The sequence below is a fragment of the Bos grunniens genome, chromosome 17, assembly GCF_055505025.1.
Source record: "Bos grunniens cultivar Pamir isolate PY7600 chromosome 17, Bosgru_T2T1.0, whole genome shotgun sequence".
Classification (NCBI taxonomy): Eukaryota; Metazoa; Chordata; class Mammalia; order Artiodactyla; family Bovidae; genus Bos; species Bos grunniens.
In genome coordinates, this window is record NC_141181.1 from 65450220 (window position 1) to 65468091 (window position 17872).

Genomic DNA, 17872 nt, shown 5'->3' on the forward strand with positions numbered 1-17872 from the left:
TGATGGACAGGGAGGCCTGGCATGCTGTGGTTCATGGGGTCACAAAGTCGGACACAACTGAGCGACTGAACTGAACTGATATATAAATATAGATATAGATCTCTGGCTTTCTTTTTTCTCCTGGACATTGTTATTTGCAAAAAACTTAATATGCATGTCTGTTTCAGGGCTTGCTAGCATACCTACCAATTAAAGACTTAGAAGATCAAGACTTAGAAGATTTTAGCAAGTGATAAAAATCATAATAATTCTCTAACTGTGATCAAAGTTCAGGGGTGAGAGAAACGTGCTGGCATTAAATGAGGCCTGAAGGATGTCCCTGAGGTTTCTTTTGTCCGTTGTTCCTTATGAGCCATTATCAGAAAAAAAGGAACAATGTCTACCAAGCTGGACTAGATCATGAATTTAATCAATGTAAGCAAATGAAAAGTCCTAGATATTTAGGCAAAATCGAAGCTATTTTAAAGATGATCACCCAGGATATTTTAATTCGATGAGCAGATTAGGCAGTATGTGAACAGTCCTTCAAAGCCAAGTCACTGCTGACAGCAGCAGCAAGAATAGGACAAGCAATCGCCCAAAAACTTCTCAGCGTTTCTTCTTACGCATGGCATGGCCTTGCCAGGCCCTTAACCCTGCACGTGCTGGTGTCCTCCTCTATGAAACAACAGTAACTAGAAAACTGGCCTCTTGAGTTTCACTACAGGGATTAGGGAAGGTGAATCTTAACACTGGTCTGACGCCCAGCAGGTGCCCAGTAAGAGTGAGGAGTAGCTCTTAATAAGCTCACATTTCCCCATAGACATGGATTATGCGCCTGGTGCATACCAGTGTGAGCTCCTAGGCTGCTGTGTAAGACGGAAAGTCAGAAGACAAAGGCTGCTGAGGGACTTCCCTGCTGGTCCAGTGGCTGAGATGCCACGCTCCCAACGGAGGGGGCCCAGGATCGATCCCCGGTCAGGGAACTAGATCCCTCATGCCACAGCTAAGCCTTCACACGTCGTAACTGAAGATCCCGCTACAACCAAATAAATACATATTAATTTTTAAATAAAAAAAAAAGTTAAGGCTGCTGAAAGTATCAGATATGTAAGATAGAGGTCATCAGAATGGCATGCACAGGGCCTGTTTCTTAGAAGGGAACAGTGAGGGGCAGAAAGGGAAAGTTATTTGCCTGAGGTCACACAGCAAGTTAGTGGTAGAACCCAGGCTACACCCCAGGTCTCTTGTTTGAGGAGGGCTGGACAGAGCCTCCAGGGGAGACCCAGAAATGGGAAGATTATGACTGAAACCTCTCTTCAAAGGCCCTTTGTGGAGGCACAGATGTTGTGAGCACACGCTGGGCTCAGACATGGGTATGGAGGCACAGATGTTGTGAGCACACGCTGGGCCCAGACGTGGGTATGACTCCCAGCTCCATCGCTCATTTGCTGGGTGGCCCTGGCAATTCAGTTCACCTCTGGGAGCCTCAGTTTCGACATCTGGAAAACGGGGATGGTTTTCCTTTCTGCCTGGCCATGGCGGAGATTGAATGAGATCCATAATGTTAGCTGTTACTGAAGGCACAGTCGTAATGACGGCAGTGTGATTCTTTTAACTGAAATAAAGCTAGGCAGTCGCGCAGTCCCGGCTCCCCTCCGTCATTGAGAGGAGTAATAGCTAACTTTCATGAAGCACACACACGTGCCAGGCTCTGGGCAAAGTGCTTTCCATGCATTCTCCCCACCTGATCCTGACAGCAACCTTATGAGGTTATTATTCATACTATCCCATTTTACAGATGAGGAAACTGAGACATGCGGAGGGGAACTGATTCGCCTCACCCCATCACACAGCTGGTTAGTGGCCAGGAGAAGATGTGAACAGAGGTGCTCTGACCCGGGGCAGCAAGCGTGGGTTCACCACCAAGCCCTCTTGCTCCCTTTTGAGGGGCCGGACAATGGAGAGGCATACAAGCTTTTAACTATGATGCTGTCATAGTGATGCTATGGGGCCCCAGACCTTCAAGGCACCTGTGTGTGACCAAGAAAGCCCAGAACCAGGCTGGGTGTGTGTGGGGGGTCATGGGCGGGGCCTGCTGACCGCGGTGTCCCTGCAGCGGCTGTGGAGGCCTGCGTCCTGCACGGGCTGCGGAGGCGGGCGGCTGGCTTCCTGCGCAGCAACAAAATCGCAGCGCTTTTCATGAAAGTGGGCAAGAGCTTCCCGCCGGCCGAGGAGCTGAGCCGCAAGGTGCAGGACCTGGAGCAACTGATTGAGAGCGCGTGAGTGCTGAGCGCGGGGTGTGGGCTGGGGCGCCCCCAGCGGACAGCCTGGGCTCCTCCCTGGGCTCTGCAAGAGCCTGTGCCTCCCAGCACCCTCTCCACTCTCCATTCTGCTCCTCAAAGCTGCCAGGGCCTTTCACACCCCGGGGCCTTTGCACATGCTGTACCCTCCTCCCAGTTCACACCCCTCATCTTCCGTGGTGGTTCCCTTGTCATCCCCAAGGATGGTAATGTCCTCTAACTGGTAGTAGATTCTAACCCTTGCCCCATTTCTCTTTTGTATCAGTCTGTTTATTATCTTCCCAATTGTTATCACCACCTATAATTTTTCATTCATTCATTTACTGTTGACCTGATTGTTATCAGTCCCCCCACTGGCCTCTGAACTCCATGAGGATAGGCAGCTGTATATGTGCTGCTCCCCATTAGGTCACCGGTGTCTGGGAGAGCACCCAGCACCCGGGAAAGGCCCAGGAAATGATTGTTGAATGAGTAAGTGCCTACTGAGCCAGGCCTGTGCCAAATGCAGGCAGATCGAAGTTTAATATAACCACATGGTCGCCATCTGCATGGATCTGAGGCTCACGGTGAAGCAGCCACTTATAGGGGCATTGTCTTAGTGGCTCATGGCCTGATAATGTGTAAATGAGTGCCTCCCACCAGAACCACCCCGAGTCCCAACTGCACAACCAAGCCCCCACCTGGAGCCCAGTCAGGAGTGGCAAATAGGTTTCATCCCCAGTTGGTGCTGGTGGCTGTGAGGTGGTTTCCTGCCAGAGCTCATTGCTTTTACAGGAGCCCAAAGACCGGCAGAGAACTGTCTCGTGCAAAGTTCTGGAGCTGTGAGTAGGCTTCGTGGGAAAGAGTGCATGGATTGATTAGCCACATGTGTTATGGGCAAGAGAAGGGAGAGAGAGACAGGCAAGTCATGTGTCTGCCCTCGCCACCATGAGTGGCCACTCCACCCCACTGGGAGAGAAATGGCCCTTTCCTTGCCCTTCAGACCCTGCCAGCCCAGGGCTGCTGGCCAGAACTGCACCATGGGCAGTGCTCTGGACTTAGCATTGCCAGTTCCCATTTGGAATCTCACTCTTCAGCCACCTGGTCTTTAGGGGTCTTCCAGTCCCTCTGCTAAATTCCCAGGTGTCTGCTGATAGCTTCTTAAAGGAGGTGGATTTCCATGGACCTTCCATAACATTGGGAGCAGCTTTCTGATGGAGAAATGAGAGATGTCCATTCCAGGGGCCCATTCACTCATTTTTGCAATCATTCTTTTATGGGCATATTTACTGAGCCCCCGTACACGCCAGGCACTGTGCCGGGCCCTGGAGATGCAGGCGTGAAGCAGGGCCAAAGCTTGCCATGTGGTAGACTCTCGGTGTTTTATTTAAAAAGCAGTTGAATTGCATAATCCATGCCTTTGAGGTCCCATTGTGGAGGGGAAGACAGAGAAGTGAGCCAGAAGTTAAGCTGCAGAGATCCAGGGAACACAGAGGAGGGGCCCCTCCCCAGCTGGTGCACGAGGGCTTCCTGTCAGAGGGGGTGCCCTCCCTGAGACCTCAAGAGTGAGTAGAGTTCAACCAGATAATAGAGTGGGGAGGGAAGCCAGAAAGAAGCAGCCCCTCACAGAAAGTCCTCAGATGAAAGCTTGGCAGCTTCAGGGATCTGCAGAGATCTCTGGTTGGATCCTGGGGTCAGAGGCAGGGAGTGGTAAGGAGGTGGCCAGAGAAGTAGACAGGGGCAAGGTTGTAGAGCACCCTGCTTGTCGTGTTATAAAGCTTGCTTCTCCAGAGCAATGGGGGAGCCTCCAAAATGAGAGAAGAATCCAAGACTTTTCTTGGCCGGCACTGCTTTCCAGCTGAGAGAGAGAAAGTAAGAGACAGAGAAATTTCAGTATGAGAATCTGGCTCACCCATCACCAGTGTATGAAAGGGTCAGATTTAACCACGTCTTCACACCCACTGGGTGTTGTTATTTTTTCAACTCTTCTCCCATTCTCCAGGAGCAGTGTGGGCTCCTGCTGTTGTTCTAATTGCCATTCTTTCATTTCTTAGAGAAGTTGGACACTTTCCCATTTGCATATTGATCCTGTTGGATTTCCTCTGTTGTATCTATTCTCTTTCTTTGCTGGTCTCAAAGGCGAAATCAGATCCAGGGCCTCCAGGAGAATGTGCGAAAGCTGCCAAAACTGCCCAGCCTGTCCCCACTTGCCATCAAGCACCTGTGGATCCGCACAGCCTTGTTTGAGAAGGTCCTGGACAAAATTGTTCATTACCTTGTGGAAAACAGCAGGTGAGTGGGAAGGAACACTTGGGTGCACTCTGCTTCCACCTGCTGGCCATCTTGGGAATTGCGCCCTCTCTCACAGAGCTGCTTTCTTTTTGCCCTCTTGATATACACTTGATTTGAAAGTGACTAATAAGGACTTCCTGGTTGTTTGACTCTAAACTAGCCAAAGTTAGAACCTTGGGAAGGTTTGGGTGCTTATTAGCAATGCAGGATCTTCAGAACTGGGGTGGGGTGTAAGGATCTTACAGTCTTAAGAGATGTTTCTTTTCCCGTGAGTGAAGCCCACAGTCCATTCACTATGTGACCCTAGGGGAGTCATTTAACTTCTCTGTGCCTCTGGTGTCTCTTCTGGTGAATGGGACAGGATGGGAATTGCTGCCACTCTGGAGAAGAGGCGAGAAAAGGAGTTAGTGAGCACACAGCATTTTGGAAAGGCCTAGTGGTATTTTTTACATTTTCTCTCCTAGCTCAGATTGCCCAGGTATAGAGGTTTTATGGCGTCGCACAGAGTCGGACATGACTGAAGCGACTTAGCAGCAGCAGCAGCAGCAGCAGAGGTTTTGTAGTGCAAGTCTTCTTGGCATGCATTCATCTGTGGATCTGTTTACTCATCCACTAAATAATTAATGAACATTTACGATGCCAGGCAGTAACCTAGATGTTGAGGATACACTGGTCTTGCCTGTCATGTTAAGGAACTTGGATATTATGAAGAGAGCAATGAGGAGCTACTGGCAGATCTGTGATCTGAGAGTCCTCATGGCCAGCACTCCTTTCCTTTGCCCGTTTGCTAGGAAAATATGTCTGAAAGTGCAGAGCAAAGTGCTTCCCCTCACGAAGCTTGCATTTAGCAGGGAGAACAGGCCCATAGTAATCGTGATAATCTGTGATGAGTGTGCCAGGACGGATGATGGGTGGCGATTAGTTTCCTCTGGGTCGTCAGGGAAAGTGTCCTGGAAGATGGGACAGTCAAACTTCAATTTGAAGGGCGTGTTACCCAGCAGAAGGGTGTGGGGAAAAGTGTTCCCAGCGGAGGGAACAGCAGGCACAAAGGCCTGGAGGCCAGAGAGGAACTGAAAGAAATCCAGGCTCCAGAGCTCCAGTTAACCTCTTCACCTTCTAGTAATTTATAGCACCTCTCTGCCCCCTGCCTTGCTGTGGGTCCAGGTTCTATGTAGTTACTGCCTTTGGCATGAGCTTGAGTTTTCCTGCTGAAGAAATTGGTCATGTTTATTTAGTAGTTTATTCGAGTAGCTTATTTATTTATTAGAGTAGTTTATTAGGGCTTCCAAGGTGGCTCAGATAGTAAAGAATCTGCCTGCAATGCAGGAGACCTGAGTTCAATCCCTGGATCAGGAAGATCCCCTGGAGAAAGAAACGGCTGCCCTCTCCAGTATTCCTGCCTGTTGGATTCCATGGACAGAGAGCCTGGTGGGCCCCAGTCCTTGGGTCACAAAGAGTCAGACATGACTGAGCAACTAAGACACAGATTAGCAATACCAACGCACTGTTTCTTCATTAAACACTTTGGATTTTAGATCCACACAGAATTGAAACAGTAGTACAGAGAATTCTTGCCTACCCTAAGTGTTAACATCCTACATAACCATACTACAAGTCTCAAAACCAAGACATTGCCATTGGCGTAGTACGTTAACCAACCTTACTCTTTATTTTTTTTGCTATATAATTCTATGAAAGTTTAATACATGCCTAGTTTCATAAAACCCACACCACACTCAGGCTACAGAATACTGTACCAAAGAACCCATCACCCTGAAGAGACTCCCTGGGGCTGCCCTCTAAGTCACATCTTACTCCCATCTACGCCTGCGATTCTTAAGGCATTATTTCCAGGTTGTGGTCACATAACTGTGCTGATTTGGGGAACAGAAACTGAGCGGTGGACTGGAAAGTGTCTCCAAGTCTTAGCTTCAGATCTGACACTGAAATGTATAAACTTGATGTTGAGCACGTCCAGGGCACGTCATTCTGCCCTGGCCAGCATTCTGGATGACTGAAGGTTTCTTTGGGGTGATATTACAGTCACGTCACGTTTAGTGAGAACCTCTCCCAATGTCAGAACATAGTACATGAAGTTGGACATTTATTCCTCCCAGCAGCCCTGGGTGAGTGAGTTCTGTCTTTCTTCCTGTTTATAGCTAAAGGACACTGAAGCTCAGAGAGGGTAGTCACCTGTCCAGGGACACACAGGGAGGGAGGAGCCAGGCTGGCCTCCCAGGTAGTATGTCCAACTCTAGATTCTGGGCTCTTCACCTGCTGCTGTTGAACGGGAAGAAGAGCTGAACTGGCTGGAATAGCCTACATCCACCTACTGTGCGGCCTCGGACAAGTCACTTCCCCTGTCTGGGCCTGAGATCCCTCAGGAGTCAGGACAAGGTCCTTTCCATTCTGGAGTTCTGTTTCTAGACTGTATGAATTTGCAAAGAATTTGAGGCCAGTACGCGACAATTCAGGCTTCCCTGGTGATTCAGACGGTAAAGAATCCACCTGCAATACAGGAGACCCTGATTCGAAAAGATCCCCTGGAGAAGGGAATGACTCCCCACTCCAGTATTCTTGCCTGGAGAATCCTATGTGGGGTCTCAAAGAGTCGGACACGACTGAGCGACTGAGCACACACAACTCAAACGAACAAAAACAGAAACCATTCAGCTCAAACACCATTGACGGCATCGCATGTTATTTTGGAGAGTCAGAGGCCAGGAGGCATTTCTGATCATGTCAGCCCAGCATCATCTGCATGGGTTACCCAGACGGGAAGGCCTGTTAGTACAGCTTTTGGGGACACACCACAGCTAAAATGTTTTATTGCCTCGATAACATTAGAAGAGCAGACGTCATCTGACCCTCTAAGTGCCTTCCTGTCTGAGATGGAAGATGCAAGAGAAGCAGATAGAATCAGCCAGGCCTCAACAGCCTTCTAATGATTGTTCCTGTTATTATCATTAAGGCTTTTCCACAGCCTTTGTATTAGGCAGTTACAGCCAAGTGCTGTGCTAAGTGCCTGACATCTGTTGTCGCTCTCAAACGTCCTTAGGCAGCCCATAATATTATCATTATGCCCATTTTGCAGATGGGGCAGTTGAGGCTCACAGCAGTAACTGGGTGACCAGAGGGACATTGAACCCAGTCTGTCGGCTCTCAACCATCAGGCTGTAGTTGACTCTGCGCCCTCTGCTGGTCACCATCCAACCCTGCATGTCCTTTCCTCTTGCTAGTAAGTATTACGAGAAAGAAGCTCTCCTGATGGACCCGGTGGACGGCCCCATCCTTGCATCTTTGCTGGGTAAGTGGCCCAGCCAGCGCCCTGAGCCTCATCTGGATCTCGGTCTCAGCTCGAGGGGTCACCTCCGAAGGGCCTGTCTCGCCCCACTCCAGCCTCCCACCTTCAAAACTGGTCCCTGCCTCTCGATTTCAGGCTCCTGCGCTGGTCCCTCTTTGGCAGGAAGGAGCCTGGGGTACCCTAGCTGCTGGAGGGGAGGAGTAGGGAAATAAGTGGTCCTGCTGGTGGGAGAAGGGAAGGAGGACTCTCCAGGCGATGGGCTCCCAGCCCCATCTGCTCCGCAGTGGGGCCCTGCGCCCTGGAGTACACCAAGATGAAGACTTCCGACCACTTCTGGACGGACCCCTCGGCCGATGAGCTCGTCCAGAGGCACCGCATCCACAGCTCGCACCTGAGGCAGGACTCGCCCACCAAGCGCCCGGCCCTCTGTGTGAGTGGGGAGGACAGTGGGGCCCCGGGGGGGAGTCCAGCTGAGTTCTGGACTCCGCATGGAGGTGGGGAGTGGACTGGGGCCTTGACGGTCACTTCAGGCCTCACCCGCCACCTGCCCGCACGTTGCCAGATCCAGAAAAGGCATTCGAGTGGCAGCATGGACGACCGGCCCTCCCTCTCTGCCCGTGACTATGTGGAGTCCCTGCATCAGAACTCCCGCGCCACCCTGCTCTACGGCAAGAACAACGTTCTGGTCCAGCCGGTGAGAGTCCCTGTCTTGGCCCAGGGCTTCCACTGCGGGTCTGGCTCCAGGTTACAGAGGAGGGGGGTCCCTGTGGCCCCAGATTGCTCATCCATCTATCCATCCATCCACTCACTGATCCGCCTGTTCATGCATCTGCCAATATCTCCATCTCTCCATCTGTTCACCCACAGGCTGGTATGTCCTTCTATTCAATCATCCATCCATTCATCTGTCAGTATCCCACCCAGCCAGCCAGTCAACTCTCTTCCAGCCTCTGTATTCACCCATCCCTCTGTTTGTGCATCCGTTCACCATTTTTTATCCATCTGCCTATATTTACATCCACCCAGCCACCTAACCATTCATCCATCCATCTGTCCATCATTATGTCCATCCATCCATCCATCCATCCTTCTATCCATCATCAACTCCACCCATTAATCATCCATCCATTCATCTGTCAGTATCCCACCCAGCCAGCCAGTCAACTCTCTTCCAGCCTCTGTATTCACCCATCCCTCTGTTTGTGCATCCGTTCACCATTTTTTATCCATCTGCCTATATTTACATCCACCCAGCCACCTAACCATTCATCCATCCATCTATCCATCATTATGTCCATCCATACATTCATCCATCCTTCTATCCATCATCAACTCCACCCATTAATCATCCATCCACCCATCTTTAACCTCCATCCGTCCATTTGTCCATTTGTTTTCCAGTCCATCTATCCACTGCCTGTCCACCCTGCTGTCTTATCTATCATTCTCCCTTGTCATCACTCACTCACTTAGTTCCCTCATCTTTGCTGAACCTGCTCTGCACAGGGTGCTTAGGATATCAAGGGGAACGTCTTCACAGCCAGTGCTTATGGAGTGCAGATACTGGTGTGTATGTAGGAAGGAAGCAGACTTCCTGTGTACACAGTCACTTTTCCAATCAGATCACAGTCTATCATCTTTTCGAAGACATTTTTAAAAGCCCCCATACTCTGCATGTGGAGTAAAAACCATTACACAGAACCTCATTGAGGGGTCAACAGTATAAACGTCTGTAACTGAGTCTGCACAAGACTGGGCAAGAATGACTATGTCACAGTTGTAAGATAACTGCTGATTATAAGACGCATCCCCACTTCAGGTGCATTAAAATGTGAAAAAACAGTTTTGTGCCTTAGAATCGATGAAATATGGCAAGGATGCTACCTCCCAGGGTTGCAGTGTGGTTGAGATGATACTGGTGGAGCAGAGCCAGGCTCGGTACACCCTGAGTGCTCAGTAAATGTTGGTTGTCTGTCTCCACATGTTTTTGGGGGTGGGTCTGAAAGGAGGAGGGCTGCCTCTTACATGTGAGTCTTGGAGCCCCCTCCACCGCACCCCACTTGGGATAAAGTGGAGCAAGTGAGAAGCTCAGCAGATGAATTGGGAAGGCGGAGGATGGAGCTGCTGGGCGGGGAGCATGGACGGGATATCTGGGGAGGGGCTTCTGGGTAACATCTGTGGGATGGGACATGGAGCTCAGCTGCGCTCTCTTTCTCGCTTAAGACTGGCCACAGTGATGGCAGATAAATGCCTTCTGTTTTGAAAAAGGTATTGTTGAAAGGGCAGAGCCCCATTCCTTGTTCTAAAGACCACCCCCCGACCCCACCTTTGCATTAGGGCCCTGGGTACAGTGGACGGCTCTCACAGCTGGACCCCGTAGAACCAAACCCATCCTGGTGGTTGGTTGCAGAGGGCTTTGTTTGGCACAGCCACGTGGAGGGAGGGTCAGGGTCTTCCCAGTGGACATGGCCTTGGAGGGAATGAGCCAACCTCTTGGTTCTGGTTATGTGCCTGCGAGTCCCATAGGCCAGGGCTTGAGTCCACTGTGACTCTGGCACCACGGACCAGGCCTGAGTCCTCCTTTCTCTGCAGAGAGACGACATGGAGGCTGTGCCGGGGTACCTGTCCCTGCACCAGACGGCTGACGTCATGACCTTGAAGTGGACGCCCAACCAGCTGATGAACGGGTCTGTGGGGGACCTGGACTATGAGAAGAGGTAAGTCCCTCCCTTCCCCTTAGCACAGGGATGATTGAGCCCTGTCCCTGTGCCCCGCCCCTGGCCCTGATCTGTTCATGGGATCTGAGAACCAACTGGAAGAGTCTTAGGGGGTGGGAATTAGGCAGTGCCTTGAGCAAACACCACCGGGAGAGAGAAACACTAACAAAGATCTTGTAAGCCCAGAAATGGCAATACTCCCCGGTCTCCAGCCCCATTACCCATCACCCAATGCAAAAGGAAGCTGGAGGTGTTGGTGTGAGCATCTCGTCCAGGGCTCCTGGATGCCCTGTGAGTTATAAGACCCAACAAAGGCCTTGGAGTCATGCTCCTAAGAGACCTGGTGGCTGGGGATTCTATTATTATTGTACACGTTCTTGACTTCCTCAGAACTTTTGCTTATGGGGAATTTCTAACATAAAGGGCTTCCCTGATGGCTCAGTTGGTAAAGAATCCATCTGCAATGCGGGAGACCCAGGTTCGATCCCTGGGTTGGGAAGATCCCCTGGAGAAGGAAAACGCTACCCACTCCAGTATTCTGACCTGGAGAATTCCATGGACTGTATAGTCCATGGGGTCGCAAAGAGTCGGACATGACTGAGCGACTTTTCACTTTTTCACTTTCTAACATGAAAGTAGAAAGAACTCAAGTACCCATCACACAGCCCTAACAACCTCCCCCTCACCCTCCTCTGCCCTGCGTATTGCCCTGCAGTAGCAAACAGATGTCATAGGATTATAGGATTTTATCTAGAAGTTTATATACATACTTGTAAATATATGTATGTGTGTATGCATATATGTGTTTATATACATGTGTATGTGTGCATGTGCGTGTGTGTGTGTGTGTGTGTGTATATATATATATATATATGAATAGAATAAGGACTCTCTTCAAGGGCCATAAACAGAGCACTGTTACTGTGTTCTGTGTGATGTTAAACCTCAGTGTGATTACCGCCAGGCTTTGGTGTGATTAATTTCATTCTCTAAGCTGATCACTTCCTGAGCAGAGGTTCCCATCTGTCCTCAGAGAGGGTAATTGGGAGGTACAGTCAGTCCTCAGCTGGGTCGGATAATTCAACTCCAGCCAGACACCTGAGTTTCTTATGGAGAAATCCTCTGGGAGCCAGGAAACACTCTTGCCCTTGAACCTTATCTCAGCTTATTCATCTGAAACCTCAATATCAGACCTTCTATGACCTCCCAGCTGAGTTCAGATTGCACATAGCCCTGAATCTCCTTCTTAGCATTTACAAAATCTTAATAAATCTGTCCCTACTTGTGTTCTGACTGTCTCACCCTTTAGATCTCAGTTCTATGAAGGCAAGGAATCTGTCTTCCTCACTTCTTCTCCCCAGCGTCTGCTGGTGACAGAAAACCAAAGTCAAGCTGCCTGAAGCATTGGCTCGCATGAACCGAAAAAAATGCAGGGGTGGGTGGTGGCTTCAGGCGTGGCTGGATCCAGAGGCTCAAATGAGGACCTGACCTCTTTCCATCTCTTGGCTCTCCTTCCCTGACTGTTGACTCCGTTCACAGGCAGGCTCTTCTTGCATAGGGCCCGCTACATCTCCAGACTTCTGTCAGCCTTACCGCTACGCTCCTAGCACAAACAAGCCTTTCTTCCCCAGAGAGTTCTCACATAGATCTAATAATTGCGTCTCACTGGTTCTGCTTGGGTCAAGGTCCGGAACAGTGTCATATGATATCAGCCAAGCCAGGGTCAGGTGCCCATTCCTGGAGTCCTGAAGGGGGAGGGTAGGAGAGGTCAGCCTCAGCCACATGGACTGAGGTTAAAGACATATGTGTGTAGGGAAAGCTGGAAAACTGGGATACTGGAGGCAGAAGAAGGGGAGATAGAGTCTGGGAAGTCTGGGGACAAGGAAGTTGGGGGTTAGGTGGTCCTGGTGAGGAGGGTGAAGGAGCCTGTGGGTGGGGCTTCGCCATGACGAGTGGGACAGGCATCCTGCAAGCCTGACCCTCCCGCCCCTTCCAGTGTCTACTGGGACTACGCCATGACCATCCGCCTGGAGGAGATTGTCTACCTGCATTGCCATCAGCAAGGTATGGACCGTGGGTAGACATGGGGCTTCTTCCCCGCCCCCTTATTATCCGTGCAGCCTCAGACGAATGACCTCACCTCTCTGAGCCTCAGTTTCCACATCTGTAAAATGGGGATAGTAACAGTGTCTGCTCATGGGGTTGTTGTGAGGATCAAGTGACATTTGTTAAGGGCTCAGCGTCAAAGCCATGTGTCAGGCGCGGTTCTCACTATTCACGTTTAATTGTTGCTACAACCCAGTGCCAGAGGCACCGTCGTTCCCATCTTAGAGCCGAGGGAGCAGCACGGTGCACAGACAGCCTTTCTAAGCTCCCCAGTCTGGTCCCAAATCCAGGCCTTTGTCCCTCCGAGTTCAGTGTTCTGAAAATTGAAGATTTATAACTGGAGTTTATAGCTCAAAGAAGGTATGTTCTGAATAAGCAAAAGGCCATCCTGCTTTAGAAAGCAAGGAATCTGCACCTCACCAAGGCATAAAAGATAGTAGTTTAAGCCTATTTAATGAAACACACCTGGGTTCAAATCCAGGCTCTGCTACTCACCAGCTGTGTGGCCTTGGGCAAGTGACATAGCCTCTCTGAGCCTCAGTTTTATCATTTGCAAAACAGGCAATAATAGATATGCCTCACAGGCTGTTTTGAGTATTACATAAGACAGTGCCGTTAATGTGCTATGTGTGTGTATGGTACATGCTTAAGGCATGTAATGCATGCCCTGCAGAGGGATCTGTCTGACAGCCTCCATACAGAAATAGGTCAGGTCAACCTGTCCGGGGTGTTTGAGGGTGTCGTCATCTTCCTTTGTCGGGTGGCTGCAGGGAGGCCGCCCACCTTCGTCTTGGCCTTGTCCGGTCATTCTCCAGTCGATGGCCATGGCGGGTAGGATGAGGGAGACTCAGAGGAGGTGAAAACTGCCCCGACCTTCTGCCCAGGCCTTTCCCAGAGCCTCGGAGCGGGACCCCTGGGTCTGGCTGGGAATGTCTGGGGAGGAGGGGGCATCCCCACGCCTCATCGTGACTTCCTGCCGGGTCTCCTCTGGCCGGGTCGCGGCGGCAGTGGACAGCGGCGGGACGGTGGTGCTGGTCAGCCAGGACGGGATCCAGAGGCCGCCCTTCCGCTTCCCCAAGGGAGGACACCTCCTGCAGCTCCTCTCATGCCTGGAGAACGGGCTGCTCCCTCACGGACAGCTGGACCCACCGCTCTGGTCTCAGCGGGGGAAGGTGAGTGATCGTGGGGGCCCAGGGAGGCAGGGCTGGGGGTCAGCCGTGGGGAGTGCCCTTCTTGCCTTCGGGCCCTTGTGTGGCTGCGTGGGCTCATGCATGCCCCACAGGAGCCCCCGGGCTGTACAGGTTGCAGGACAGGTGTGTCCCAGGGGCCAGGCATTGGGGTGTGTTCTTTCAGGGCAAAGTATTCCCCAAACTGCGCAAGCGAAGCCCCCAGGGTTCATCCGAGTCCACGTCTTCAGACAAGGAAGACGACGAGGCCACAGATTACGTGTTCAGGATCATCTACCCTGGCATGCAGTCCGAACTTGGTAAGCTGCCCTGGCCCTCGGCTCGGGGAATCAATCTGTTTAGCTGGTCCTGAAATTGACTTTAGCTACGTGGGACCAGAGGACAAGAGATGTGAATTCTGGGGTTAGTAGGGGAACTTGGAATCAGGAAATTCGGGTATCGACAGCCTTGATTTTCCCCCAAATGAATAACCACTCTCTGCTTGGCTAACTTAGGTGTCCCTGGCTGTGAGGTGCCATGGGGTAGCAGCTGTGACATGGGCTCTGGAATCCTGGTTGAACTTGGGCAAATCCCTTCACCCCTCTGTGCCTTGGTTTCCTCATCTGTAAAATGGGGATGTTCATAGCACCTATTTCACAGGACTCTCACGAGGATCAAATGAGATAAAGTACTTGGCACAGAAAGAACACTCCAATGCTATTATGTGCTTGTCACTGTTTTCTTTTTACTTCAACAGATTGTTGTAAGGATTCAGTGAGATAATAAGCTGGTCATTGTAGAGCCCATAGAATGAGGCCTCAAGTAGTTGTCAAGACAGCAGAGGGGGTGATTCCCCGGCAGTCCAGTGGTTAGAACTCTGCATTTTCACTGCCGAGGGAGCGGGCTCCATCCCTGGTTGGGGAACTGAGATCCAGCAAGTCATGCAGCGCGGCCAAAAAATTAAATAAAAGACAGCAGAGGGGAAGGGCAACCCTAGACACTGGCACACGAGGCTATAATGTATGTCCTGCCATTTGCATGGTGCCTGCTGGGAAGTAGATGCTTAGTGAATGGAAACTGAGCTTACTACAAAGATCGTCAATTCCAGAGGGCTGTGGTGGTGATTAAATGAATTAATATTTGGAAAATTCTCAAAAGGAAGCCTGGCATTTGTTAGGCACTGTATGCATATCTGTTAAACAAGTGAGTAATAAGTTATAGCTTGTTTCTGTAAACCTCATTTTATCTAACCCTCTGTGACCCTGTTGTTCCCATTCGATGGATAATGGCTCCGAGAATCCCTTTGTCTAAGTGACCACAGCTGGCGGTGAGGACGTTTTTAGAGCAGACGTCCTCCCTGGTGAGGTTGGACTCCTTGTGCCAGGCCTCCTAATGCCCGCGCTCACATCCAGTGCTGTCAGGGCTGGGGTGTGGGGCAGGCTTGGTGGTAAGGCCTTGGTTTAGCCTGTGTTTTCACCTGCGTTCCTTTATGGCCCGTTAGGAGCAAAGCCTCACATTCCTGTGTCATTAAGAGCCACAGAGTGCCCTGACGTGTATCCCTACATCTGTTCCCACCCAGGACCGAGGTCTGGAGCTGCCCCAGCCTCTCCGTGGTACCACGTCCCCCCAGAGAGCTGATTCATCCTAGGGGCCAGATGCCCTGCGGCTGCCTTCCCTGGCAGCTCGCTCTACGGGGACCCACCCAACAAATGATTTGTAGGCTCTCGCTGGGAGCCAGGCTGGGTGCTCGACGTCTTTCCTCTTTGGGGAATATCCACGTTAGCCTGTCGTGGCCCCGCGTGTGCCAGGGGAACAGATGCTGGCTGCGCCCACTCACACCCTCTGTGTGTGCAGCTCCACGGCCATCTGCCAGCTAAGTGTCTCCTTGCCTAAGGGTTTCTCCAGCCACCAGGGTTCCTTCTGCCCGTGGGTGGGGTGGACTACAATCAGTGCCTCCCTGGAGCAGTCAGCGACTGGAAGGAGCTGTGTATAAACGCCCCAGCTCCCTCACCCCTCGAGTGAGAACATTCTGAAACGTGTGTTCTGCATGTGTCCGAGAGACGCCTCATGAGATCAAGTGCCAGTTATCCATGACAGCAACATACATGGTGACTAACTCGCTACTCTGCTCGCCCTTCTCCTCCTGGGTCCTTTATCTCTCCCTACCTGTGCTTTTTGGAAACGTCTCCCAACTTGCACCTAAATCCTTGTCTGCCTTGTCACCAAGTCTGTGTGTTTAAAACAGGGTTTCTCAATCTTAGCGCTACTGGCATTTAGGATGGAATAATTCTTTGCAGTGGGGGCGGTCCTATGCCCTGCCCAGGATGTATATTAAAAACTGAACATCACTTTGCCAACAAGTAGTCACGTACGAATGTGAGAGCCGTACCATAAAGAAGGCTGAGCACCGAAGAATTGACTTTTGAACTGTGGTGCTAGAAAAGACTCTTGAGAGTCCCTTGAACAGCAAGATCAAACCAGTCAATCTTAAAGGAAATCAACCCTTAATGCTCACTAGAAGGACTGATGATGAAGCTCCAATACCTTGGCCACCTGATGCAAAGAGCCAACACACTGGAAAAGACCCTGATGCTGGGAAAGATTGAAGGCAAGAGGAGAAGGGGGCAGCAGAGGATGAGATGGTTGGATGGCATCACCGACTCAATGGACATGAACTTGGGCAAACTTCGGGAGATGGTGAGGGTCAGGGAGGCCTGGAGGGCTGCAGTCCATAGGGTCACAGAGTCGGACACGACTTGGTGACAGAACAACAAGAAAACATTCTTTGTGGTGTGGGCTGTCCTTTGCACTGTAGAATGTTGAGCAGCTTCCCAGGTCTCCACTCACTGGATGCCAAGTAGTGAATCCGTCCCCACCACCAGCACCACACTGTGACAGCCAGAAATGTCTGCAGACATCGCCAAGTGTCCCTTGGAAGGCCGGCAGCACCCCAGTTGAGACCCACTGGTCTAGGGCAAGGACGGTTTAGGGAGTCAACAGCCAACAGGAGAACAATGAGAGAGTATGAAGAGGCTCTCGGGGTCTGATCCTCTGGGTTGGAATCCCAGCCTCACCACTTATTAGCTGGGTGGTCTTGGGCATGCTGCTTAAACTCACTGTGCCTCAGTCTTCCAATCTGTAAAAGGGGATAATGGTAAGACTTGAGCTCAGAAAGCAGCAGCTGTTGTTAGTGGGAAGAGAAGAAGGGACTTTAGCCAAAAAGACCGGTTATCCCATTGACGACCTGGTGAGGCTTTGGGTGAGTAAGCTGTCTTGTTGTTCTGAGCCTCCATTTTCTCTCATGCAAAATAGGAGACGAAACACATCCCTTACAGCAGGGGTCCCCACCCTCTGGGATCCAGTGCCTGATGGTCTGAGGTGGAGCTGATGCAATAATAATAGAAATAAAGTCCACAATAAATGTCATGCACTTGAATCTTGCCCAAACCATCCACCCCAACCCCGGTCCATGGAAAAGTTGTCTTCCCCAAATCCAGTCCCTGGAGCTGAAAAGGTTGGGGACCACTGCCTTACAGGCTCATCAGGGATGAGGCAGTTCCCTAAATAGTATGGCACCCAGCACATAGTAGGCACTTTATAGATGTCAGCATTCTTTCTTCCTCTAATCAAACACAGGCCAGGGGAACTGTGTGGAACAGGACAGGGGAAAGGCTCAAGCCCCGGGGAATTGGTTCCTCTGCCTTTTCAGTGTCCTCTCCACCCCCCGCAGAGCTTCCATTTCATTTGTGTTTGTATTTTTGTCTCTCAAGTTGCTTCCAGCCCCCTGGGCGGCACTCCTCCCATCTCTGCGGGCCCTGCCTGGATGGTGGTTCCTGCAGGCCGGTCCGCGTTAGTGGTGGCCAGGGGCAGCCGGTGGGCGCAAGCCAGATGGGACACGACCCTCCCCACATCACGCCTGAAGCTGCAGTCCCTCAGTAATGTCTGGGCTCCCCTCACCCCTGGGACTGGGCGCCGGCCACCTCTGCCATGTTGTCATTTGAGTCCTGGTCCTCAGGGGGAGATGGA

General features: G+C 51.1%; 1 protein-coding gene across 7 annotated transcripts in view; it reads left to right on the forward strand.

Moving 5' to 3' along the window:
* The window catches only part of SGSM1 (small G protein signaling modulator 1), a 73137-nt gene that overhangs the window by 26386 nt on the left and 28879 nt on the right, over nucleotides 1-17872 (forward strand). For 2 of the 7 annotated variants that reach the window (XM_086346023.1, XM_086346021.1), the window contains 10 exons: nucleotides 2099-2261; nucleotides 4401-4553; nucleotides 7793-7860; nucleotides 8142-8287; nucleotides 8420-8551; nucleotides 10450-10574; nucleotides 12571-12638; nucleotides 13689-13852; nucleotides 14034-14166; nucleotides 17617-17781. In XM_086346023.1, coding sequence (XP_086202149.1) covers nucleotides 2099-2261; nucleotides 4401-4553; nucleotides 7793-7860; nucleotides 8142-8287; nucleotides 8420-8551; nucleotides 10450-10574; nucleotides 12571-12638; nucleotides 13689-13852; nucleotides 14034-14166; nucleotides 17617-17781 — 1317 coding nt within the window. Of the gene's footprint in view, nucleotides 1-2098; nucleotides 2262-4400; nucleotides 4554-7792; nucleotides 7861-8141; nucleotides 8288-8419; nucleotides 8552-10449; nucleotides 10575-12570; nucleotides 12639-13688; nucleotides 13853-14033; nucleotides 14167-16341; nucleotides 16544-17616; nucleotides 17782-17872 lie in introns of those variants that run through there. The other 5 variants (XM_086346022.1, XM_086346026.1, XM_086346025.1 and 2 more) reach the window with 5 other exon arrangements.